Source organism: Rhamphochromis sp. 'chilingali' (genome assembly GCF_963969265.1).
Source record: "Rhamphochromis sp. 'chilingali' genome assembly, chromosome: 19".
NCBI classification, from domain to species: domain Eukaryota; kingdom Metazoa; phylum Chordata; class Actinopteri; order Cichliformes; family Cichlidae; genus Rhamphochromis; species Rhamphochromis sp. 'chilingali'.
This window is the reverse complement of record NC_137946.1, coordinates 1-26,735: the sequence shown is the minus strand read 5'-3', so window position 1 is coordinate 26,735 and position 26,735 is coordinate 1. Positions and strand designations below refer to the sequence as shown.

The following is a 26,735-nucleotide window of genomic DNA, read 5'->3' as shown; positions in this document are numbered from 1 at the left end:
ATGATTAGTTCATTTCCAGGCCTCTGGAGAACTTAAAACATGTTGAGGAGGTCTTTTAGCCATTTAAATCAGCTGTGTTGGATTAGGACACATCTAAAACCTGCAGGACACCGGCCCTCGAGGCCTGGAGTTCGACACCTGTGACATAAAGCATGTGCCTTGCTTCATTTGGGGCTATTAAAAAAGTGAGTAGTCAATTTGACTTCACAGCTTTCACCCACCTGCTTTCTTCCTCTATTTACACACATTGTTTTTCTTTCTGTTCATCTCATATACGTACTGTTTTTTAATCGGTTCTCTCTCTTCTTTGTGTTACTACAAATGTGGATGGCAAACAGTGCACACAAACAGCCAAATGCCTGCAACAGTGCACACACATCATAAACATTGACATTCCTCTCTCTCATCCAATGACAGAGTTGAGTAGCTGCCCATCATCTCTTGCTCTGCCTGCCCACTGTGTGGAAGCAACAAGGGATGTAAGCCTATCTTTAATCCACTTTCATATTGTCTTTCTCTGCCTGACATGAGAAACAAAGCACTTTTTAAAAACAAGCATGTATCTGTTTGATTCTCCAATGTATTTGATAAACTATTACAGTGGTTGTCACAGTTAGCTTACCCATAGTCTCTGTGTACATTCACTATTGAAAACTTGCATTTGTTACAGAGAAGGAAAGCACCTCCAGCCTGCCATTACCCACTGGTGATTCCTCTCCACCGCCACCTGCTCCTGTTCCACAGGGTACAGACATAATGCTATAGAAATATTGTATCAGTTACAGTTAGTGTTCTACATTAGAATGTCTGAGTAAAAAGAGTTAAAAAAAAGATCGGGAACATCAATCAAATGAATCTGTGTCTCCCATTTAACTTCCACATTGGTTGAGTAGAATAGATTTTTCCTCAACAAATATGTAATTTGCAAGTCTCCTTAAAATAACTCTGGGAAAGACTCTATGTCCTTGTTTGGCCTAACATTATTTTTCAGGTTTAAATTATGGGATGTTCAACAATATGTCAAAGCTTCAACACGTCTTCAGTGAAATGTTTTTATTTGATACTTCATTTCATATACAAGACACCGTACAAAACATAAAAAAAATATTGTTTTGCTTTGTTCTGGGGGGCTCATATCTTTTTGGGTCTTGGGTTGATTTTGAATGTACTATTTATTTATACTGAAAATAACATCACCTCTACTCTCAAACAGTTTCAGAACTTGGTGTAGTGGATTACAAAAAATCATTTGAGATTTTGCAAGTCAGTATATAGTTTCTACAGATTTGTCAGCAATGTCACTGTCATTAAAATTGTTTATATATTGAATTCATTTATATAGCGTAAAACCACAACAACAATTGCCTCAAGGCACTTTTTATTGTAAGGTAAAGATTCTACAATAATATAGACAAAACAGAGAAAATCTCAACAATCATATGACCCCCTATAAGCAAGTGCTTTGGGAACAGTGGAAAGAAAACCTCCCTTTCAACAGGAAGAAGACTCAGGGAGGGGCGACCATCTGCCCTGACCAGTTAGTTAGGTGTGAGGGGAGGAAGACAGAACAAAGACATACTGTAGAGGAGAGCCAGAGATTAATAATAACCAATGATTAAATGCAGAGTGGTGTATAAACACATAGTGAGTGAAGAAGAAACACTCCTCTTCATGCATCATGGGAACCCCCTAGCAGCCTTGACCTAATACAGTGTTAATCCAGCCGCAACGATTTGCTTTGTGTGCATTGTCAAAAAGGAAAATTTTAAGCCTAATCAAAAAAGTAGAGTGGGGGTCTGTCTCCCAAATCCAGACTCAGAGCTGGTTCCACAGAGGGGCCTGCAAGCTGAAGGCCCTGCCTCCCATTGTAGTTTCTTTTTTTTTTTTTTTTTTTTTTTAACCTGTCCTGTCCAGCAGTTGTGGCAAGCAGAATTATGTTCTGAATACTTTGTTGTGCTAACCATATTTGCTTTCCCAAGGGAAGCACCATAGAATCCATGTAGTCTAATGTTTTTGTTTTATTGGTTTACTTTATTTTACTATTCATATGACTGTCTTGCAGATGTTGTTATGCAGGACGAGACAGGGGTAAAGGCCAGACTAGTGAAAGATAAGTGAAGAAAGCAGAAAAATAGAAAGGGGGGGGGGGGTTGAGGATGAAGTGAATAGATTCTGTAACAAAGCACACACAAACGATACACACCACAAAAACACAAACAAACAAATATGCAATTTTCCTCTGTGTGTGTGTGTGTGAGAGAGCGAGAGAGACAGGCAATGTGAGTGCCTGTGTATAAGTGTTTGTCATTGAACGTACTTGAAAATTGAGGATGAGCGGCTGCAATAATGCCATGCCCCTAGAGCCAGAAGCAGACAGGGAAAGACCCAGGAGATCCTGACTGTTCACGGCACCTAAGAGACCTGGCCACACAGCCCGATGACAACCATGCATCCACCCCAGCCAAGAGAAGAGGGAGGTCCCGGAACAAGCTCCAACAGCTCGGATGGGGGTGTCAGACCAGAGGCACTGGACAGTCAACCCTGCTGGAGGCCGGCCACCCCAACACGAGCCTCAGATGGAGCCACAGTCCCCGAGATGTTCGAGAACCACCCAAAACCCAGCTGTGCTCCACCATATGATAAAGAGGCTCTCAAGCTACCCCAGACCACATCTCCAAGGGAGCCGACCAACCACGCCAAAACGCCCAGTCAGGTACCCCGGAGTCACCAAGCGCTCAAATCCCGAGGAAGTGGGTAGGTCTGTGGCAACCAGTGAGGAGCAGCAGGAAGGGAATCCCCCACCCCTAATAACAATGTCCCTGAGGATCAAGGCCCATTCCTAGCCACATGCACACACAGACCCACACACAGAAACTGCACAGACACACATATCCATCCACATCCATCCCACCACATTATACTTTTAATTACTCTTGTAACTACAAGAAAGCCAGCAGCCTGAGAGCAAAGCAGTCCATTAGTGTGATATGGTATTATGAGGTCATTAAGATAAGATGGGGCCTGATTATTTAAGACCTTGTATGTGAGGAGCAGGATTTTGAATTCTGGATTTAACAGGAAGCCAATGAAGGGAAGCCAATACAGGAGAAATCTGCTCTCTTTCTAGTCCCTGTCAGGACTCCTGCTGCAGCATTTTGAATTAGCTGAAGGCTTTTCAGGGAGTTTTTAGGACTTCCTGATAATAATGAATTACAGTCGTCCAGCCTGGAAGTAATAAATGCATGAACTAGTTTTCAGCATCACTCTGAGACAGGATATTTCCAATTTTAGAGATATTGCATTCTACACGTTAAAGAAACATGTAGGAAAGCAGGCCTACGTGTTTCTTTAACGTGATCATTGAAGAACATATCCTAACCCCATCCAGAGAGTAAGCATCTGATTAGATACCATACATCTAAAATTTTGGGTTGAGTACAATAACCTCAGTTTGACCTGAATTTAGAAGCAGAAAATTAGAGGTCATCCAGGTCTTTATGTCTTTAAGACATTTAGATTAAGACAGGCAGTTTAACAAATTGATGTGTGGTATCTGGCTTTTTGGATAGATAAAGCTGCATAGCAGTGAAAATGTACTCTGTGCTTTCTAATGATACTGCACAAGGGAAGCAAGCTGTAATAAATTATTATATATTGAACAGTATTGAATGCTGTACTGAGGTATAGCAGGACAGCACAGAGAGGAGTCCACTGTCAGAGGCCATAAGAAGATCATTTTTAACCTTCACTAAAGCTGTTTCTGTGCTGTGATGAGCTCTGAAACCTGACTGAAACTCTTTTTTTTAAAACAAAAATCCTGTCCTGTCTAGAAGGTTTTGCAATCAGAATTATGATCTGAAGGCACTGTTGTGCCAAACACATTTTCCTTAAATGATCTATATCTATATCTTTTATAGTATGACAAATCCTAAGGCAGGACAGGCAGGAGAAAAAAAAGGAAGGAGGTCAAACTAAGGATACAGTACAAATAGAAATGCACACTGGATCACCAACTGGAAAAAACATATAGCACCTGGAACACAAAAATATGAAAATGCACAGATGTCTTGTGGTTTGTGAGAAAGAGACTGTGAATGTCTGTCTCTGTCATGAAATGTACTTGAAAATAAGGGTGGGAAGCTGCAATAACAGCCCCCAGGAGTCAGAGGCAGACAGAGGTAGATCCAGGAGATCCATTCCATCCGCAGCCCCCAAGAGTACCTAAGACCAGAGGCCACACATCTCTGCAACACCTGCACGTCCATCCCAACAGGAGGGAGGCCCCAGATGGAGTGCCTACAACCAAAGGGCAAGAGTCACAGAGGACCAGAGGCCACCCTGGTATAAGCCGTGGCCCCAGGTTCTCAAAAAGTCCGAGCTACCCTGGACCACCAAGGGAGCTGGCCAACAACCATGCAACCATTTTTTTTCTCCAACTGTTCAAATTTTATTTGTGAAGAAATTCATGATGGCATTACTAGTTAAGGTTAATGGAAAGTTTGGCTCAACAGAGCTCTGACTTTTTGTCAGCCTGGCTACAGTGCTGAAGACAAACCAAGGGTTGTTCTTGTTTCCTTCAGTGGTGAATTGTAATGTGTTGTATTTTTCCAGGCTAAATTATGATCTTCTAAATTAGATGCCATTTTCTCTCCAGCTTCCAAATTATCTGCTTCAATGTGTGCGTCTGAAAGTTATACCAGAGAGTCAAGGACTTCTGATTGGAAGTGGTCTTTTTCAGAGTTGTACATAGTAAAGATGTAAAATTATTAACAAGATAATCAACCTCTGTGGGAGTAGAGTTCAGGTAGCTGCTCTGCACTGGCACATGGTAACAGGACTGATTCCTACTCTCCCAGAGCACTTTATTCCTCATTCACACAATCACATTCTTCTATGCTTAAGTCCGTTTTATCTACCAATTACACTCATTCATACTCCAATGGATGCATGGGAGAACAACTTAGTGTTAGTATCTTGCCCAAGGATATTCAGGCATGCATAGTGGTACAGCCAGGGTTTAAACCACCAACCTTGCATCAGTATATGACCTGCTTTACCTCCTGAGCTACAGCCACATGGCGTTAAAGATGATAACATTGGATGAATTTTTTTTTTAAAAACGTAGTTACAGCACTTTCAGAAGGACATCTACTGTGATACAATCTATTCCCCACTGCGGCATAAACCATTATTGTAAATGTAAGTAATATTGAGAAATGATCTGACAAAAACATTTTGAATCAACTGAACGCATTTCAGGGAGTTTTTAGGACATGCTGCTAATAACTAATTACAGTAGTCCAGTCTAGAAGTAATAAATCTATGAATTTGTTTTTTTCTCAGCAAACGTTGCCCATTGGGGAAAAACGATTAGAAAAAGAACAGGTTGGCGATATACAGAGGTCTTCTGTTTAGGACTATGCTTCATCCTCACGTCACCCAGCCATCCTGTTTTCCCAGGAGCTCGGGACAATCCGCTGGAGGCGCGCTAACAGTGCCTATGCTAGCTTTGGGCACACCAACAGGGGACTAGCTAGCTATGGGTTTTTCAAGGGTGTGGAGTTGGGCCTTCAGTGATTCTGGCCTCCATATGAAACAGACTACATTTATTACAAGTATCATTACTGCTATAGGATGCACAGAAGTAACAAAAACATCTGAAACCCTGCGCAAGAATGGGCATGAGGGATAGGTGAAAAGGTCATGGTGCTAGCGAGTCGGTTACAAGCTAAGCTAAGCTAGTGAGTCCATAAAGACCCAGTGTGAATTCAATAAAGGGACTAGATTTTAAAATCCCTGATATTATTGTGTGGATATATACTTAGTGTGAATATAATTAGTGGGCGGTTCAAGACAAAGTGTGCTTTGAAAAAGTTATGTGATGATTACACTATGAAATAAGACGCGTTTTTAATTAAACGTTCATGAAACGTGTTTGTAAATGCTCCTACTTTGTAAAAGAATGCATTTTATTTCACTATACTTACTAGGATGTATAATGATAAATATGAGTTCACTGCAAGGTTTACTGGATTTCTATTAAAATTATGGGAGGCTGTGGCTCATGAGGTAGACTGGTTTGTCCAGTTGTGTTGATGTTTTAATCCGGTCTCCTTGTCAAATATCCTTGGGTTAGATATTGAATCCTAAATTGACACTGATCAGTGTGACACACACACTGAAAATCTGCTTGGTTACCTGCTGAAAAAAACAACAACCAAACAACAGCACAACAGAGAAACCACAGCAACACCAGGTACTTAGAAAGTATAACAACTTTATTAACTGCTGACATGTATTCAAACACTTTTGGTCCTATTGAACTTACCAAGTCAGCTTCAATAATTACTTCATCCAAAGCATCAAAGTCTATTAGACCACACTCCTACAAGGTTATTCAAAGACTTTCATCATCAAATGTGGAATAGAAACATCAACTGTGATTCATTTGTAGAGGAATGGCTTGTTTGAATGAATTCATCCAGGATTTAGATTTGTATCATAGCACATTACTAGTGAATGTTACGATCTTCTTATGACAGGGTTTAATCTCTGTGTTGAACCTCAGAGCAGTATTTCATAATGTTCATGATAACATTGTATTACAGACATAATAATATACCACTAGTAAAAAGGGGATTATTCATTTATTTAAATGTTATTTATTGATATATTCAAGCTTGTGTGGGTAAACATGCTTCCCTTAGACAACATACATTTATCTATGAAGCCAGATGACACAAATCAGTTAGTTTCAAGTTTCACTTAAAGTCTTTTTTTTAAACTGATTTTTTCTCTGATTTCTCTGTAATATGTTATATGTATTGCAGGTTCTTTACCTTGCAATATAAAAAGGCACCGACTGACCGTTATGCTGTTGGTGCTGTATAAATAGAATTGGGGCAATTTGGGGTTTAGTCTTCCCCAAGAATACTTTACCTCTAATGGCCAAATTAAACATGATGTACAATTCAGTTTAATGAATGATTAAAGAAAATATTTTTGTAATGTTCTTTCTTTGTTCTACAGATTCGTCTGCCACAAGTAAAGAGTGAATCATACCTTCTGGTGTGTGCAGAAGGGGGGAAGCTCCAAATATGGAGGAGACACTTATCCTAAGCTCTCTGAAGATGTCACCACTAGAACAGGAGAAAAGAACTGAGCCTCTGTTTTTTGCTCACTCCTTGCCTGAGACCCTCACAGCTTTCCAAACTTCCACCTGAAAAGAAAAAGCAGGTTAAACACTGTTAATATCAACTGTTGTGAATGTGTTACAGAAGATATGAAGAGAAAAGCAGTTGCTGGAAGCTAATGAGGAAGAAATGATGAAGACATCTTCTGACCTGCCCTGCCTGCTTACCAGCCTGAAAGTCATAGAAGAAATATATTGATTTCAGAACACACTGAATTTACTTTGTTGTGTGAACACTGAAAGGGAAACGAGTCAGATAAATTGCTCCCTAACACACTACCTTTACGCATTTCAAACCATATTGCTACAATTTTTTTGTATTATGTATCAACACAGTTTGTATTTGTGTTCCATAACAATGGTTTGCTGTGTGACTTTAGAACTGAAATTGTTGACCACAATATCTGTTTATGGCAGATAATCCATCCCACCTCACAGGTGTGGTATGTCAAGGTGCTGATTAGACAGCATGAATATTGCACAGGTGTGTCTGAGACTGCCCACAATAAAAGGCCACTCTGAAATATGCCGTACATGTGTAGCACAATGACACACATGTCGCAAAACCAGTCAGGATCCGGTTCAGCTCATGGAAACAAAAGTGTTGTGTTTATATTTGTGTTCAGTGTAACAAATACTGAGACGTGTAATAATGTCGTGTGTTGTTCATCTGAGGACGCTGCAAAGAACCAGATTATTTTTATTATCCTGTTTGTCTGTTATGTGAACCTTTAGAGGATGTACCTTATAATGACTGAGTGTGTTTATCGCACTATGTTAAATGTAACTGTGAGCGACACGAGGCTTACTGCTCATGGTTACCTCATCAGTGGTGAAGTCAGCCAGCTTGATGCAAGAAACAGGAAGAAGAAAAGGATGAAAGAGCAACACACAGATGAAAAACAAAAACAGACTTTCTAACCGACAGAGCTGAAATCTGAACATGTCACCAGCTGCAGGAGGCAACGCTCTGAACCACGTCGTTCCTCCTCCAGATGGAGCTTTCACTGCCTATAGTCTCTTGACATACAATGGTTGGATTCTCCTATGATACTGTATCAGCTGAGCCTCAAATTCTTATGATCTCGAGCTTCTTCAGTCTCAGTGAATCCTTAGTTGGCTCAGATGCATCATCTGGTGTTTGAGTGTAACAAGGTGGTTGTAACACAAAAGGAGTGTAAACAGGTGAGTGTGGTTTGTAGTGTAAACTAAAGCAGCGTGTCTAACCAACCACATCTCCATCGCTCCACAGCTGCTGAGGGAGCTACAACCCTCATTCAGCCTTTCACAGACATACGGCAATGAACTGTATGAACAATAAACTTTATTCATACACACAAATCCCTTTAGGGTTGTGTCAGCGAGGGCAAACGTACCACATCAAATACATGGAGCTACAAGCTGTGGTGACCCACTGTCAGTAAGGGAGCTTTATTACACACACACAGCATCACAACAACAGTTACCTCAAGCTGCTTCTATGTTATAAGGCAAAGACCCTGCAGTTACACAGGAAACATTAGGTGACCGTCTGTGAGCGACAGTGGGAACCAAAGCCTCTAACAAACATCCATCGATAGATGAGGGGCAGACGGGCTGAATGCAGAGAGGTCTACTAACACATGTTGAGTGAAGAAGAAACACCCAGTGCATTATGGGGAACTTAGACCTATAACTTAGACCTGTGCGCCTTAGCATATGCTACTTCCGGCGCATAGCGCTTAGTTTCCGGTGTGATATTCGCTCCTTGTTCACGGTCGGGTTTTTCAACCAAATGGACGAATCAAGTGGCGATTTACATTTCTCGAGATGTCGAATGTATCTGTAGATGATGTTGATCGACTTGTCGATATTTTTTCCCCCCGCGCCTCAGAGAGAGACAGGATTCAAATTTTATACTTCTCAGTATTTGTATACAGCGCTCCCTCGTTTATCGCGGGAGTTACGTTCTAAAAATAACCTGCGATTGGTGAAATCTGAAGTAGCCAACTTTATTTTTTACAATTATTATAGATGTTTTAAGGTAAAACCCGTCACTACACACTTTATTGATCCCTGGGGGATCAATAAAGTATTCTGATTCTGATATACACTCAGACAGGCATGAACATTTTCACACGTTTCTCTCCTGTTTAAGCTCTCAAAGCTCAAACCTTCGTAGACAAATAAGTCCAGTATTACAGAAACCAAAGATCAAACCGTGTTTTCAGGTCCAGCACATGAGAACAGAGCAGCTGAGAGATAATTCAACATCAATGAATCATTAATGAATCAGCGATTCTGTACTGTACAGGAGAGACGGCACGGAGGAGATCAACAATAGTCTGCAGCCAATCAGGACGCAGAACACAAAGCGCTGTGCGCAAAAAAAAACCAAAAAAAAAAAACCATGCAAACCTGCACAAAAAAAATGTGCGAAACAGCGAGGCCGCGTTATAGCGAGGGACCGCTGTAATTTTGAAGGTACGTCACAACATACCCTTCGTAAATACTCATGCATAGAGACCCTTACCACGGTTTGTTGACATGCTGTGTAGGTGTGTACTTGACTAGCAGGGAAACCTTTGACTATTGTTCACCTGTAGTTTGAATGCTGAACATCTGCCTGTTTAAATCATAAGAACTGTCACTATACAGAGATGTGCTTCTGATTCTGTAATGCAGTTCTGCTTGTGTTGAGTGATGTAAACCACCAATCGATCTGCACGCTTCAAACGTCAAAACTGATCATTTGATTTTTTTAATGACACAGCAGTGGTGAGTGTTCCCACCTTCTGCTCTTTGTAACTTAACGCCATCTTTCTGTTTTCATATTTTGGACATGATTTTGGAGTCCATCTTTGCAGCAGCAATTGACCGCAAAGTAAAGCTACCGGAAATGTACAACCCTGCATCCGATCTTAAAACAGGAAGTTAGCATTTTCTCGTGCACAGGGTCTATTGCAGACTAATCAAGGTTGCCTATCCAACCCTAACTATGTGCTTTATCAAAGAGGAAAGTTTTGTCTGTCACCTGAATGCAAACTGGAAGCTGGTTCCACAGAAGAGGGGCCTGAAAACTGAAGGCTCTGCCTCCCATTCTACTTTTAAATACTCTAGGAACAACAACTAGGCCTGCAGAGCGAGAGCGAAGTGCTCTAATAGGGTGATATGGTACTACAAGGTCATTAAGATAAGATGGGGCCTGATTATTTAAGACCTTGAATGTGAGGAGCAGGATTTTGAATTCATGTTCCAGTTGATGCATCAGAGTCAATCTGGGATCCAGTGTGGAGCACATGGACACTTTTAAGGCTTAAAGAACAAACCGATGATTCGATTAGATACTCGGCTCCATCTCTGGAGTCACGGCCACCAAAGCTTTGTTTCTGCTAACACTGTAAACATATACAAATGCACATTAATAGTTGTTACTGCAGAAAGAGAAAAAGAAGCGTCAAAGACAGGAAGGAGATCTGCTCCACTGTGGAGAGAGCTGCACAACTTTGTTCCTGCAGAATTGTCACACAGTCAAACTGATAATTCTTCATTTTTCATTGATAGTTAAACAGACTGGTTCTTATTAGCTCTGAACGTGCTTCACAGCACAGCAGCAGCAATTGTGTGTTTCAGGAAGAAACAACGTTACAATAGAGCAGACTCTCCTGACACTGACAGAAAACACCGCGTCTTTACATCAGTGCTGACCACGTCCTTCCAGTTTCATCTACATGAAGTATATATAAATAAAACAGCGCTGACTTCATGTCTTGTTCTAGGACCGGGACACCGACCTATTCTTGATGCTGATATTGAATAAGTGTGGTGTGTGTGTGTACCTCTAAAGATGTCTCTATAGATGACAAATACATGACTGTATGCATGAAACTGACAGCAAGACGTGGGAAGGACACGGAGGCAGAGTGAGAGTTACCCTCTGAGCACTGATGAAGAGTCCGTGGATTATACTGCCAGCCAGGCCCTGGCCTGCTCCTGTCACTACCACCTCTGGTTCCTCCAGCAGGGAGCTCACAAACCTAGAGACAACACACAATGTGGAAAATGTTACAATATTCCCACAAAACAAAACACTTAAATAAGAACATGTGAAACCTGAAGACACCAAAACTATAAAATAAGACCACCAACATGAGCGAGAAAGAAACGTGTGAACTGACTGTGATCCTTCAGACGCCGTCTTTGTGAAACAGATTCATCGTGACAACAAGTTACTGACTAACTATCTGTAGTGACGGTGAAGACGGTTACATGTCACCAACAGCACAAACAAAGCTGTCAGTGAGCGCAGCTCAAACTCTGCGACTCACTTCTTCAGTTCATCAGCAGCCTCTCCGCTGTCGTCCTCAGGAACGGAGAACTTGGCCTTGAGCGAGCGAGCTTGAGTGATGACTGTCTCCATGCTCAGCAGCTGGTTAATGAAATCCTGCACACAGGACAAGAACAACTGTCTGCTCAATCCTGACAGCATGAGACCCCAAGACTGTCACATTTATACACATACGTGGTTTTTCCTACGTGGAACGTTATAGACTGAGTCTCGGGGTGTAAAAGGCGTGTTTGGAGTCACAGTGGATACATGGCATACTTAAATGTACTTTGAGAAAGCCAAGAATACTTTTACACAACAAGACTGTCCAATCAAGCAAAACTAACATGGTGGGGTTTAGCTGTGCAGCTGTACAGTGTTATTCAAAGAAAAGGGGCTGTATGGATACTGAGTGCTAGTGAGAAGAACATTTTTATATGTGAAGAAGTGATGATTGTTCTCAGACTTTAGGACAGTATTGAAGCAGACGTTTAATGCACCTAACGTGTGATCAAACTCAATAATAACAATCTCAGTCTCTGCTTTCGATCACTGATAAACACATCCGATATCAGCAGAGTATAAAAGCTTTGAGCCCAGGTGGGAACAGCCGAAGGAATTACCTAGGTTTAGAAAAAAGTTAGCCATCACTGAGGAAGCACTGGAGTTTGTTACTCCAGCTCCCACTACAATCCCACTGCACCACACCCCTGTTTTCATGGTTCAACCATCAATGGCCATAATAATTATCAGCCAAGTTCTCAGCCATGGTGCACACTGTCCAGTCTACGTACACCTCATGTACAGCACATACTCAACTACAACACAAACACAGTTAACAATCAATCAATAATTTATTTAAAAACAAAACTTTTTTGGGTGAATCTAATGATACTTTCTTTTAAACTGAATTCTTTGTGGAAAGTCCGGTCGAGTTTTCACTGACCTCTAACTTCTTGTAGTCCTGGTTGGGGGACTGCAGGAGCTTGCTCGCTTGAACTGTAGCTTGCTGAATGGTTTTTTGCACTGATGGAATATCTTCAGCAAACTCTGAAAGAGAAGAAATGACAGTGTTTCCAGAGTGACAGAAAGCTGTGATTAAAAGAAAGACCTGCCACGTTTGTAACCTCAATTACTGTTAACATGAGAAAAAGCCTAAAATCGAGTAAACCTGCAAACTATTATCTTACTAATACAGATCCTTTTGAAATAAACAAAACCTTCACAACATTTTATAATAATTTTTACAGAGATTAAAACATATCCACAAAGTCTTGATGGATTATTATTGGAGTTAATTAATCCAGCTATTTCAGAGGATCACAGAACACATCTGCAAAATAGAAACTAGGCCTTTTGTCCAGGACTATACCCACATGTGCTTTGGCACAAGGAAAAACTCCCTTTAAACAGGAAGAAACCTTCAGCAGAGCCAGGCTCAGGGAGGGGCGGGGCCATCTGCAATAACCGAGTACAATAACCTCAGTTTGATCTGAATTAAGAAGCAGAAAGTTAGCGGCCATCCAGGTCTTTGTGTCTTTAAGACATTCCTGCAGTTTAACTCATTGGTGTGTGTTATCTGGCTTCATGGACAGATAGAGCTGGGTGTCAACTGCATAGCAGTGTAAATGTATGCTATGTCTTCTAATGATGCTGCCTAAGGGAAGCATGTATAATGTAAACAGAATTGGTCCTAGCACTGAGCCCTGTGGAACTCCATAATTAACCTCAGTGTGTGAAGAGGACTCTCCATTTACAGTGGGGCAAAAAAGTATTTAGTCAGCCACCGATTGTGCAAGTTCCCCCACTTAAAATGATGACAGAGGTCAGTAATTTGCACCAGAGGTACACTTCAACTGTGAGAGACAGAATGTGAAAAAATAAATCCATGAATTCACATGGTAGGATTTGTAAAGAATTTATTCGTAAATTAGGGTGGAAAATAAGTATTTGGTCACCTCAAACAAGGAAAATCTCTGGCTCTCACAGACCTGTAACGTCTTCTGTAAGAAGCTTTTCTGTCCCCCACTCGTTACCTGTATGAATGGCACCTGTTTGAACTCATCATCTGTATAAAAGACACCTGTCCACAGCCTCAAACAGTCAGACTCCATACTCCGCCATGGCCAAGACCAAAGAGTTTTCGAAGGACACCAGGAAAAGTATTGTAGACCTGCACCAGACTGGGAAGAGTGAATCTACAATAGGCAAGCAGCTTGGTGTGAAAAAATCAACTGTGGGAGCAATCATCAGAAAATGGAAGACATACAAGACCACTGATAATCTCCCTCGATCTGGGGCTCCACGCAAGATCTCATCCCGTGGGGTCAAAATGATCATGAGAACGGTGAGCAAAGATCCCAGAACCACACGGGGGGACCTGGTGAATGACCTGCAGAGAGCTGGGACCAAAGTAACAAAGGTCACCATCAGTAACACACTACAACGGCAGGGAATCAAATCCCGCAGTGCCAGACGTGTTCCGCTGCTGAAGCCAGTGCATGTCCAGGCCCGTCTGAAGTTTGCCAGAGAGCACATGGATGATACAGCAGAGGATTGGGAGAATGTCATGTGGTCAGATGAAACCAAAGTAGAACTTTTTGGTATAAACTCAACTCGTCGTGTTTGGAGGAAGAAGAATACTGAGTTGCATCCCAAGAACACCATACCTACTGTGAAGCATGGGGGTGGAAACATCATGCTATGGGGCTGTTTTTCTGCCAAGGGGACAGGACGACTGATCCGTGTTAAGGACAGAATGAATGGGGCCATGTATCGTGAGATTTTGAGCCAAAACCTCCTTCCATCAGTGAGAACTTTGAAGATGAAACGAGGCTGGGTCTTCCAACATGACAATGATCCAAAACACACCGCCCGGGCAACAAAGGAGTGGCTCCGTAAGAAGCATTTGAAAGTCCTGGAGTGGCCTAGCCAGTCTCCAGACCTCAACCCCATAGAAAATCTGTGGCGGGAGTTGAAAGTCCGTGTTGCTCGGCGACAGCCCCAAAACATCACTGCTCTCGAGAAGATCTGCATGGAGGAATGGGCCAAAATACCAGCTACTGTGTGTGCAAACCTGGTAAAGACCTATAGTAAACGTTTGACCTCTGTTATTGCCAACAAAGGTTATGTTACAAAGTATTGAGTTGTATTTTTGTTATTGACCAAATACTTATTTTCCACCCTGATTTACCAATAAATTCTTTACAAATCCTACCATGTGGATTCATGGATTTTTTTTTACATTCTGTCTCTCACAGTTGAAGTGTACCTCTGGTGCAAATTACTGACCTCTGTCATCATTTTAGGTGGGGGAACTTGCACAATCGGTGGCTGACTAAATACTTTTTTGCCCCACTGTACATGCACAAACTGGAGTCTATTAGATAGATATGATACAAACCTTCACACATTCACGTGTTATCAGCACGGAGCGTCTCTGTCAACCTCTGGAAGTAAAGCTTTTAGTAAGTGTCATAAGATCAAAATACATTTTTTAAAGAAGTGAAACGAGGACATTATTGTTGTGTCCAAGCTATGTTTTGTATTTTGTAGTCCAGACTTAATCAGAATTAATTTGCATACAACCTGGATATTCACCAAAGCATTTCTGACCTGCTGAAACATTCTGGGATATTAAAGAATAAATGAAAACTAGCTTTCTGGTTTAATTAGAGAAAAGGTCTGAGTATCACAGCAGGACGTTAGCTGATTGAGGTTTCTCCAAAGTACTAGAAAACTCTCCTCAGTGATGTCCTTACTAGTGTCTCTCATTGGCTGTCTCTAGACTCAGAACTGGTCTTAGCAGTATACCGTCAACTTAGAGACGATCCAGAAACTAAGACCTGTTATAATTATACGTGAACTCTCATTAGCTAAATTAATGGTTGCACTGCAGGTGTCAGGGAACAACAGCAACACGACTGAAAGATCTTTAGCTTCTTCTAAAAACCAAATCAAATTATGCCCTGCTCCAGATGTGACAGTCTGAAGACGAAATCTAGACTTTTCTGTATCCTGGAATAATTATCAATTTATTGTGTGTAGAATAAAATAAAGAGTGGGTTTTATCTGATTTCTGATCATTACTGGAGAAAACTTGACTGAAAGAAATTCATGTTGGGGAAACTTTCCAGGCTCCTTTCACAGTGAGGGTTGGGTAGCTAGTTAGAGTAAACAAACTAAATCACATTTACCTGCATTTTAACACCAGGGTCATGTTCTACCCATCATGCCTACGCAGCCCTGAAAATATCACGTGTCCATCTCTGATACTTATAAGAGCTCAAAACTGGCCCAAACCCTGATGGAGTCCAAGGGCCTGCAGTGCAGAACACATCTTGAGCCCAAATCTTGGGGGGCTCAGGATTTGGGCTTTTTCTGCAGCTCATGGGCTGCATTCACTGAACCGACCACAAACTCATCTGTGCACCAAAGTACACAGTGAGACGTCCTTTACCCTCACATCACTGGACACTTCCAGGTTCTGGGTTCCAGTCACTCTATACCAGTGGTGCCCAAATCTTTTTGCATCACAGCTGTGATACAGAACGGCTGTGTGGGCGGAGCCTGTTTCGCTTCAGTGCCGAAAAAAAGGGGTTGTATTTTGATGTAATGACTGTGTCGATGCAATCAGTCATTACATCACTCAGCTCAGGACTGAGCTGTCTAGACACCAGCGTGTATCATACAGTGCATCCACTTGCAGCCCTCCTCGTTTCCCAGCCGTCGCGCCCCCGTCTGCACATCCCCACACAGTCCTCACGTTTCACAGTCAGTGATTGTAAAGAGTTCCTCTGCAGTGGCTCTGCCAGGAGCCTGTCTGCAGAGAAGTCATTCCTTTGTCGCTATCAGTGGCTTCATCCACCTGCAGAGGAAAGCAGCTACCATGCACCTTATCATTAAGCACTCGATAGGCAACTTTACGGGGGCAGAGCACAGACGCAGTTTTAGCAGAGACACTGTTGAGCACGACGGTTTAGAAGTGTGTGTCTGAAAAAGCCCTCTGACTTGTCTTTGTGCTCTGGATATTTGGCGTCTTAGCTTGTTAAGCTTTAAACTGTCACAAACTTGCACTTTAAGTCAGACACGCTGCGGCCTCTCCTCATCACCCACCGCTGCGCAGGTATGCTTCATCTTATCTTCTTTGGCTTGGAAACATATTTGGTGATGCTTAATCCTCTGCTTTGTGTTTGTGTGCGAGCCCCGTCAAAAGCCTGTGCATTATGCTGGCAGCGTCCAAGATTTCTACTTTTTTATTCATGCAGCTTCTGGTTTTTTTTCTCCATTAACATCTCGGGTTGCATTTCATTTTCTTAGTACTTATTTTAATATCTTTAGTTTTTTGTGTTTCGGTCTTACTGTAATTTACCTGCTGTGGGCTCAGAGTTATTTTCCCTGATTTTATTTCATATAAACGTGTTTCTCAACCAAACGGTGAGGACTTACCTTCTTCCTTCAACTTCAGAATAGTTGCATGAAGTATACAGGGCAGGCGGTGACGGGCCAGGTCTGCAGGTTTCTGCATCGCCATGTAGTGCAGAACCTAAAGACAAACCCCCAAAAAGTTTAGTTTGCCTGGCTTCTGTTTTCCTTTTGCTCTTTCAGATCAACAGAATATTTTTGCACAGCCAACAGGCTGCCTCTGAAGAAGACTCCAGATAAACGGTGACCTTTCTCTATGATGGTTATTCACAGAGGGACCAGTCATACCCAGATCTTTAAATCTGTCATAAGACTATCAGTGAGCATTATTTTTAACTTTCTCTTTTTGGATAAACAATGTCTTTAAAAGACAGGCAACATTTTCAGTGATGGTGCAAACTGGAGCTCCGAGCTCTGCTTTCATATGTGCAGGAAGAACATGCAAACGCTTGGCAGGGACCTGCCCGGGTCCAAATCCAGGACCCTCTTTGGGTGAGGAAACAACTAACCCCAGTTACTGTTTGTCCCTTTCCCATAAAGCCGACCGGATCATTAATAGAAGCTGGTTTAAAGTTGTTCTTCATTTAACACCATCACACCACAGAGAGCTGCTGTGTGTCAGTTAAACATCGTGTGTGACAGCATCAGATCCTTTTTCATCAACATGTGAAAATGCTTCAACATGTCTGTGAGCACAGATCTGTGTTAAACTGACTTCTCCAACATACATGAGCCAAAACGGTCCCATGGCACAAGCGGATCCTGAAAATCAGCAGAAACATTCATGAAAACACTTTGTGATCCACTTAGTAAACACGTTTGGCTTAAAACATGCATGTGGCAAAACGAACGACCTGCTTCAGACCTTCTCGGCCTCCTTGGTGTCATCAAAAAGTCTTTTTTGGCGTCGTGCAGGTGTGACCCTGGCAGTCTCCCAAGCCTCCACCCACATGTTGCCTGGGATCTTCATCCTGGGACTGAGTGTCCCCGTCACCATCGTGTTGCCCTTCTCATCGACCACTTCCTCTTCTACGTAATCCCGAGGTGAATACCAGCGCACAAAATCCTCCAGGACACAGCCGGGGTTGGCTGCCTGTGGACAGAGACACAAACTCGTACTTTAAATGAAGTAATGTCTAAATATATTCACTGACACCTCATACTGGCACTGACGACTCGAACAGGGCCCACTCACGACACCACTGCATTCATGGACCCAAGCACACCAGGCTGTCACTGAACATAAAATGTCATTTAGGCATCAAAACGATTTCCTTCTGTTCAGGACTGGAAGTAAATACGTGTGATCTGGCAACAAAAATGTTTTACTTTTTTGTGTAAGAGTAAATCTGAAAATCTATGAATAACAAATCAATTGTATTTTAGTATTAAAACCAGTTCAGACTGAATAAAGAGCTCGTCCACACTGGATCAGAAACATAGAGACATGGTGGGAATAACCAACACTGTAGATTCAGGGCAGCTGCAGCATGACTTACACTGTGTGCTGGTCATTATCACTGCATTACTGCCTCAGGTCTGCAGGTCTCTGCAAAGACAAGGTTCAAATAACCTCTGAAGATGATTTATAAAACTGCAATGAGCTGTTTGAAAACTGACGACCACGTGATCGTCTGGTGATCAGAGGTTTCTGCACTCACGTAGCTTCTCCCAGCATGACTGCATCCATCATGCCACACGTGTCAGTGACAGAGTCACAGCTTTCCACAGCGTAGGCTGATCAACAGTCCTCTTATTTCACACTAGTTTACTTGTAAAAGCCTACATGACATTTATTATTAATTCATTAATATCCCATTCATTAACTGCACAGAGAAGACGTCGTTTTCTTTAAGCTAACAGTATTATTAAAGTTCTTCATGACTGGGCCCAGTGTCCTCTTTATGGTCACCCTACCACAGCAGTACTCTCTGTGACTACTGTGTGTGTGACTGCACAGTTATGTTCACTGCAGGCAGTTCACACACACACACACACAAAACATCCTGAACAGTAAAACTAGCAGACATGTAGCAACTCGAGGGCACACTGACGCTAATGTGTGTATAAGAATTTCTTTTACTTATGTAGGCGGGGTTCACCCTGGACAGGTCGCCAGTCGCAGGGCGAACACAGAGAGACAGACAAACATTTAACCCAGGGGTGGCCAACTCCACCAATGAATGATGAGTGTAAGCAGGTAAGAATGTATGTAAGCTCTGCTCCAGTGTAATGCATAGGTACAACAATACGCTTTAACTTTAATATAGTTTGGTCACATAATTCAATTCAATTCAATAAAACTTTATTGATCCTGAAGGCTGACCCCGATGGAAATTGGGTTAAGGCTGCCGACCTTTGCCAGCGCCATCTTACCCTTCTGACCATACATACATGACACAAACATCACATGGGGAAGACAGGTCAGAGAGGTATAACAATGGAAAATGCACCACAATGCACCAAAGATAAGGAGACAAAAATAACTCCCCCCAGACTGAGCTCCAACAGGGAGATCAGTTTGAGAACAGAAAAAAAACACCTCTGCACATGAAAAAACTCTTAATACACGAAAGAAACACATGACAAGCAACAGGGATGGGTAAAGGGTGAGAGACAGCCAGTGTAGACAGTACATCCGGGCCTGCGTGCGCTGGTCTCCTTGATCCACCGTCAGCATCGGAGGGGAATAAGCGTCGAAGGCGTTTGGAGGGGGGAGGAGTGTACATCTGCATGTGTATATATGTCTGTGTAAGTGTGTGCGTGTCCAGAGTTCAGCTGAGACAGTGTCCTCCTCCCTGCCAGGCTAAGTAAACAGTCTTCCAGCCAACCCAGGTGGCCTTGCATGGAGTGGGAAGAACAGTCTACACACAGTCGTTATCAGGGAGTTGTTGTTCGGCTCCAGCCTTGAGCCCACGGCTGGGGCCGAAGGGGTATCCGCATAAGTGATGGAGGTTTTTACTTTAGTGCGAACAGCTCATATGAATTTCAAAGCTGTTCTAACACTCCGACACTGGTCTCTCAATCTCCCGTTGGAGAGCCGTGAGCTTCTCCATGATGTTATCAAACTTGCGCTCCGTGATGTTATCATTCTTGTGCTCAGAGAGCCGATTCTGAGAACTCACGACTGTTAACTCAAAAGACACGACGTCGTAGTCTCACTCCCAGCGCTTTATTTGTTACGCCATTTTTCTCCACACCAACAACAACCCTTCGCGGGCAACAGTACTCTCGCAATATAACAGAAAATAACAAGTTAACAACGACCGCAGTGAGCTTCTCCAAGATGTGATCCAATTTGCACCCAGAAGTCTTATTCTGAGTATTCACAGCAGCCGTAAGCTTCTCCAAGATCTTATCCATGCTGCGTTCAATGAGCCCATTTTGAGAAACTCACGCCTCTTCCCATCGTTTGAATCCCAGCGGGCAGCCTTGTGGGGGTTTGAACAGCCGGTTCCGCTTTCTTAATTCTTCGATAAGTCAGGGCCAAGCCAGCTCCGATCAGCCAGAACCCTGTTACCATGGTTCCGAATAGGTAGATATCTTCAGCACTCAGGCTCACCCGAGCCCAGACTTCTCGTTGAGAAAGGGGTGTCAATTGCATTCAGGGAGCAGTTGATCCAATCCATAATTCCTCTTTTAGGTTTTAGAGAACAGACTGTGAGAGAGTGTTCCAGGGAAAAGTAATACAAAAAACACGAGACTAGACAAGGACACAAGAGGCTAAGCAGGGAAGATAAGGGAGAGGAGAAAAGTGCGACTGCCTTTGTTAAGAGCAAAACTCTCTGAATGCTGTAAACACACCGTGTTTGGGTGGCTGCATCCCAAAAACACCACAGCAACACTGAAGTCTGGAGGTGGGAGCATTATGATTTTGATGTTCCCAAAAAAATGTGTGATTGCTTAGAAAAGTTATGCATAAAAACTTTATAACAAGCTGCAAAAGGGACTGAGCCATTAAATCTAACTCCAGGAAGGATGAATGGAGACATTGTTGATTAAAATCTGCTGCCATCTACCAGGATGATGAAGATGAAACAAGGATGGATGTTTCAGCAAGACCATGATCACAAACACAGCCAATGGAAACTGTTGGTTTCAGAGAAATCAAGTAAAGCTGCTGGAACGGCCCAGCCAATCACCTGAGCTGAATCTGTGGGAAGGATCCACGGAGCATTCGGGATTTATAGACTGTTTGTGTGGTGAGTGGGTCAAAGTCATGAGCAATGATGGGACTGGTTTCTCCATACAGAAGCTGCCATGAACTGTCATCACCAACATTTGTATAAAGTAATAAATAAATGTCTGTGTGTTTAATGTCCCTGTGTTACCGACATCTGGTGATAATTTCACATCAAAGCACCTTTAGAAATATATTTGCTTAGAGAACTGCTGACGTGTTCAATACTTATTTTACCTGCTATAAAATGAAAATGTTAATATGTGTGACATCTTTAAAATCAAAGCAGCACGAGCCTGTGAGGTACCCACCCACAAATAAGATGGTTATTTTCCCACCGGTAACGCAACTCAAGGACAAACTCCTGCCAGAGGTGTCCAACAGCCCGCAGCCCACCGTAGTAATAGTTGACCAGACACACACACAGAGCCAGACGGTAGGTCAGACTGTCACTGGGGGCTGACTTCAGCTGGTGGAAAAGGTTCTACAACGAGGGAAAAGACCAGCATGAAATCAAACAGCAGGACACCAAATTTAATACATTCTAATAAAAATCCTGACAAAGTACTGACAGCACTGAGCCCGTCTTCACTCTGAAACTTATATTGGACCTGACCTGAGTGTAACCTTGAGTGTGCGAGTGGTGAAGAGGCAAACATACATAATCAGAGGTTTTCTCTTGCTCCGATGTCCCACTGGAGTTGGACAGCTGAGTGTTATTCTTACAGTCAGACTTCTCCACAGCAGCATCTGGAAACAGAGACACAAACACAAATAAATAAGTCTGTCATTTAGAAACTCTGTTGTTTTCTAGATGTTAGAAGAATTAAACAAGTGCAGCTCACGTAGTCATCACTTCATGATAAAACACAGGATGCTGATCGCTCAGTGGCAAAAGCAGGATGTGACCAGAAGTAGACAATAAAAATAAGAACGCTGCCTGATATCCTGTTTAAGACGACGCTCTTGTGCTGAGCTGCTGTCAGATGGGATCAATATCTGTGGCCAGCACTCTAAGACATAAATGCAATTACGGCTGTAGTTTTAAGATTCAAGGCTGTCTTAGCTCGAGCTCGAGCTGCTGAGTGTGACGGGCTCAACAGTGACCAGGAAGGAAAAACTGTTTGTGAAAAGAAGCAGAGGAGCCACATCAGTACGAGTCAAACTACCACACGCTCCGAGGTCTCTGCTGCTCTGAATATCACGCTCACCGTCTCCTAACACGGGATCCACACCTCTTCTGTCAGAATCAGTTTCCTCATAAAATGAGCTGAAACCATTAAAACTCAGTCAAGTATTAGTCAACTCCGACTAGTTAATGCCTTTTAAACAGGTTACATGATTAACTCTTACCAGAAGGACAGAATTGAGTATCTCGGTGTTAAGGGGCGACTCATCGATGCGTCGATGGCGGCGAATGTGCTTCCGGGCACTGTGCACCATGTTGGAGACAGACAGTTTGGAAATGGGCACAGTTGCTGCTGGCTCGGTCAGCTTGGACAAAGCAGAGCTGATATCACTGTTTTCTACAGACGACAAACACATCCAAGAGTTTCTGTTCAATTGCTGAGGCCCGGGTCAGCACAGATGCCCAGATCTCCCAGTAAGCTACGCACGTTTCCAGAATGCAGTATGGTCACTCAACAAGTAAAGTCAGGAACCTGACCTTTGCCCTCATCTTCAGCGTATCCTCTTCCAGGAATCTCCTCTGTACACTCAGTCCTACAGCAGAGTTTAAAGAGCTCTGTCACAGCCTCACCTACAGGGAACACAAACAGTTACTGACCTGATATTTTCTTATTCAAACTTTTCATGAAGCACACGCTTCAGCACAGCGAAGCAGGACAACATCTGTGTAACATTTTCTAAATCATGGACGTGGCAACAAAAGAAAAGTCCACTTTACATCACATGTAAAGTGCTTGGGGCTGTCATGAGAGGCGGGGCACACCCTGGACAGGTCGCCAGTCTGTCGCAGGGCAAACACAGAGACAGACATTCACACCGTGGGAAATTTAGGGCCCCAATGAACCTGTCCCCACTAACTGCATGTCTTTGGACTGTGGGAGGAAGTAGGAGGCCCACACATAGAACAATGAGGAAAAAAAGACACTTTATTTGTCCTTGACTATGTTCTTTCTATCGGTAGCTTGATTACATCCGTCTTATCTGCTGCGTATCATTTGATGCATGAATTTTAGCTTAGAAATAGTTTCCTCTGTGCTGTTTGGACAAAAAACAAAGCCATAAAAAGTCTTCACACATCACACAACAATGTGTATGTTTGTAATGGATCCAAGTGTATTAGCAACCAGAAAAATACAACATTAAGGTCAGTGCACTTAATGCACTGACCTTAATGTTGTATGTAGCGGTGTGTTTGAAATCTGTACTGACTAGTAAAACCTCTGTGGTCTGCCCCAAAGCATCATGGTCTCTGCCCCTGAGTGTCCCACTGATCAGTTTAACTTACCCAGTAAACACTGAGGATTTTCAGCCGTCCTGACTCGAACTGACCAGTGAGGAGCTTGAAGAGGGTCGAGGTCACTGTTGGGTGATAAACAGAGTAAACAGTAGAGGAGAGTTTCTGATACACTTTTAGTTAAAGGGTTTTTATAAGTAATGAGTCATGTTTGATTACATGTGACGTAGTCCTTCACCAGTAATCAAGATAATTACACATGTAAGCATTTCCTTATGTCACACTCAGTTTGTCCCTTCATGCTTGTTAGACCTGTGCCAGCTCTGTTTGGGCCTTACAATCAAACCCATGTACGTTTACCCTTTTAATAAACTGCTCCACCCATTTCCTACTTTACGAGTGAAATATGAAGCAATGCAGTGTGTACACGGATGCAACACTCAGTGCTCAGCGCAGCGTTTTGTGTGCTATAGTGCAAGTGAACAGCTCACTCCCATCAAAGCTTTTCCATTGGATCGTTAACACAAACACCAAATGTCAGGAGGACATGCGCCTCAAACTGGAGTTGTCTTTCTAGCCCGGGTACTGTGTTATCCTTGTCTGTATACCGAGCTTCTTATTAATAATCAGCTCTGCACAGGAGCAGAAGCAGAGTCCAGCCTGTTGCTCTTACAGTATAATACTCATAAAGAAAGTACAGTAACCGTGGTTAGTCACTGAGCAGCCCGGTGCGTTTCGCTTGATTTCTTTAGTCAGGGTAAATTCATTCACCTGCACGGGTTAGCTAAACGAACTTTACAAAACAAGTTTCCCCTACAGCCGAGTGCTCACCTAAGGACCTAAGTTACGGATTAGCTTACACACACATTTAACTTACCGAAAAGAATACGGTGGGGCCTCAGGTCCTCCTGTCTGGTAGTCCAATTTACTGAAGAACACCTCAGGCTGTCACTTTGAAATAGCCGGTAATGTAAACGCTGGACCTCTCAGCATCTGCCATTCCCGAACAGACACATGCAAGTTTGTCCGTGACCGCAGCCGCGCTGTACATTTATTTCAGTTTCAATATTTTTTTCAGTTTCAATATTTTTTTCGGTTTCATTTCAAGGTGGCATCGTTCTGATCCCATACACACACAAATCCTGATTTACAAGTACAAAATATTTATGACCACAATTTGAGCCCATATACTCTCTCTACCACAGCTGCCTTTGAACTTGCCTGGGCCAGGTCTGAGTCCAGCTTTGCTACTCCTGCCAGGTCACATGACACAGGGGTGTGCTCTGATGTCAGCAGGCAGGTCAGTGGAGCCCTCTGGTGGTGGATATATGGCAGTGAAACAGGAGGAGGCCTGAGAACAGACAGCAGGCTTAACTAGCAGGACAAAGTAGCATGTAGTACTTGAAGGAGTCATCACAGCCAATCAGCTCTCAGGAAAATGGAACATCACATACATTTGCTCTTCTTTGATTTTCATCAATGTATTTCCTTTGATAGATTTTCCGTCAACACTTCTGCTTGATTAGAAGCTCATAGGCAGTTCCTGTCACTCTACAATAACACAATGTAAAGGCTGCGCTCTCTGCCCTCCCTGATTTGACATATTTTGTTGTTTTGTGTGTGTGTTTGTCTGTGTGAAGTTTTGATGTGTATGTGAAAAACACAATTTTGAAAACACTGGAAAAAGACCTCAAGACATGTTTTCCTTTACTTTACTTTACAACAACAAAATAAACTATCACAGCTATGCAGATGACACACAAATATATATCACAATGTCACCAGGAGACCGAGGCCCTGTACAGGCTCTTGGTAAATGCATTGAGAAAATCAATGACTGGTTGTGCCACAATTTTCTCCAGCTAAACAAAAACAAAACTGAGGTAATAGTCTTTGGCGCCAAAGAAAAACGATTACAGGTCACCAGAGAACTTCAATCTATACATCTAAAAACCACAAACCAGGCGAGAAATTTGGGTGTAGTGATGGATGCAGACCTAAACTTAGAAAAACACATTAAGACAATAACAAAGTCAGCTTACTATCACCTCAAGAATATATCAAGGATAAAAGATCTGATGTCTCAACAGGACCTGGAAAAACTAGTCCATGCATTCATCTTTAGTAGGCTTGATTACTGTAACAGCATCTTTACAGGTCTACCTAAAAAATCAGTCAGACAACTACAGCTCATTCAGAACTCTGCTGCTCGAGTCCTCACTAAGACCAAAAAAGTGGACCACATCAGTCCAGCTCTGAGGTCCTTACACTGGCTGCCTGTCCGTCAGAGGATAGACTTTAAAGTTCTGATGCTGGTCTATAAAGCTCTGAATGGTTTAGGACCAAAATACATCAATGACCTCCTGACCCAGTATGAACCATCCAGATCCCTCAGGTCATCTGGATCCGGTCTTTTATCAGTTCCCAGAGTCAGAACCAGACACGGAGAAGCTGCATTCAGCTTTTATGCTCCTTATATCTGGAACAAACTCCCAGAAAGCCTCAGATCAGCTGAAACACTCAGTTTATTTAAATCCAGGTTGAAGACTCACCTGTTCTCAGCTGCATTTGAATAAAGCACCAAATCCACACTTTAAGCTTAAATTTCAAAACTTACATTTAACTACTGATTTTATCTACTGTTCTGATTTTATCTGTTTTGATTTTATATACTGTTGTTTGTTTGTTTGTTAATTAGTTAGTTAGTTTATTTGCTTGTTTTATTCAATTTTAAATCATGCTTTTTATTTGTTCTTGTTTCTAATGTCTCTGTAAAGCACTTTGAATCACCTTGTTGTTGAATTGTGCTATACAAATAAACTTGCCTTGCCTTGCCTTGCCTTTACTTTCTATGAAACAACAATTCCCACCAAGGCTTTTCAGTGTGAAATTTAGTGTATAGAAAATACCTGTGCCAGGTTGTCTCCATCTAGTGGTGAACATGGCCTCACCACTACATCAGGTGAGCTTTTCACTGTGCACAGTGACACAAAAGTAATTTAACAATTTTTAAAAAAGCAATGTTACAGATTCAGTAAGAACTGAAGTTTATCATAATCCTTCAAGTTTCACTCAGTAACAGCAGCTTTTTAATATTATTGGCTATATTTTAGAGTCACATTTATATGAAATGTCAAACAATCACAGAGTGACACTGAACTAAACAATCAATGCCATGTGAGTTGTTCTTGTTTGTTCTTTATCTCGGATT

The 26,735-nt window shown here is 42.4% G+C and overlaps 2 protein-coding genes across 2 annotated transcripts in view; one reads left to right on the top strand and one right to left on the bottom strand.

The window, feature by feature from the left end:
- The window catches only part of dmpk (DM1 protein kinase), a gene marked incomplete at its 5' end in the record, with an annotated part of 82,628 nt that extends 75,414 nt beyond the window's left edge, over positions 1–7,214 (top strand). Inside the window, 3 exons of the mRNA XM_080867631.1 lie at positions 418–479; positions 671–745; positions 7,030–7,214. Coding sequence (XP_080723757.1) covers positions 418–479; positions 671–745; positions 7,030–7,119 — 227 coding nt within the window. The 3' untranslated portion in view covers positions 7,120–7,214. The remainder of the gene's footprint in view (positions 1–417; positions 480–670; positions 746–7,029) is intronic.
- Positions 7,215–10,854: 3,640 nt separating this feature from the next.
- On the bottom strand, positions 10,855–24,875 carry LOC308387024 (rab3 GTPase-activating protein catalytic subunit-like; the record flags this gene model as incomplete). The annotated part of the gene is made up of 13 exons (XM_080866895.1): positions 10,855–11,208; positions 11,500–11,615; positions 12,445–12,548; positions 16,947–17,043; positions 17,788–18,015; positions 21,395–21,586; positions 21,764–21,852; positions 22,272–22,359; positions 22,456–22,628; positions 22,769–22,861; positions 23,576–23,649; positions 24,402–24,472; positions 24,746–24,875. Coding segments are annotated over 13 exons (1,639 nt in total), but the record flags the coding sequence as incomplete, so codon positions are not given.
- Between the last annotated feature and the right edge of the window lie 1,860 nt (positions 24,876–26,735).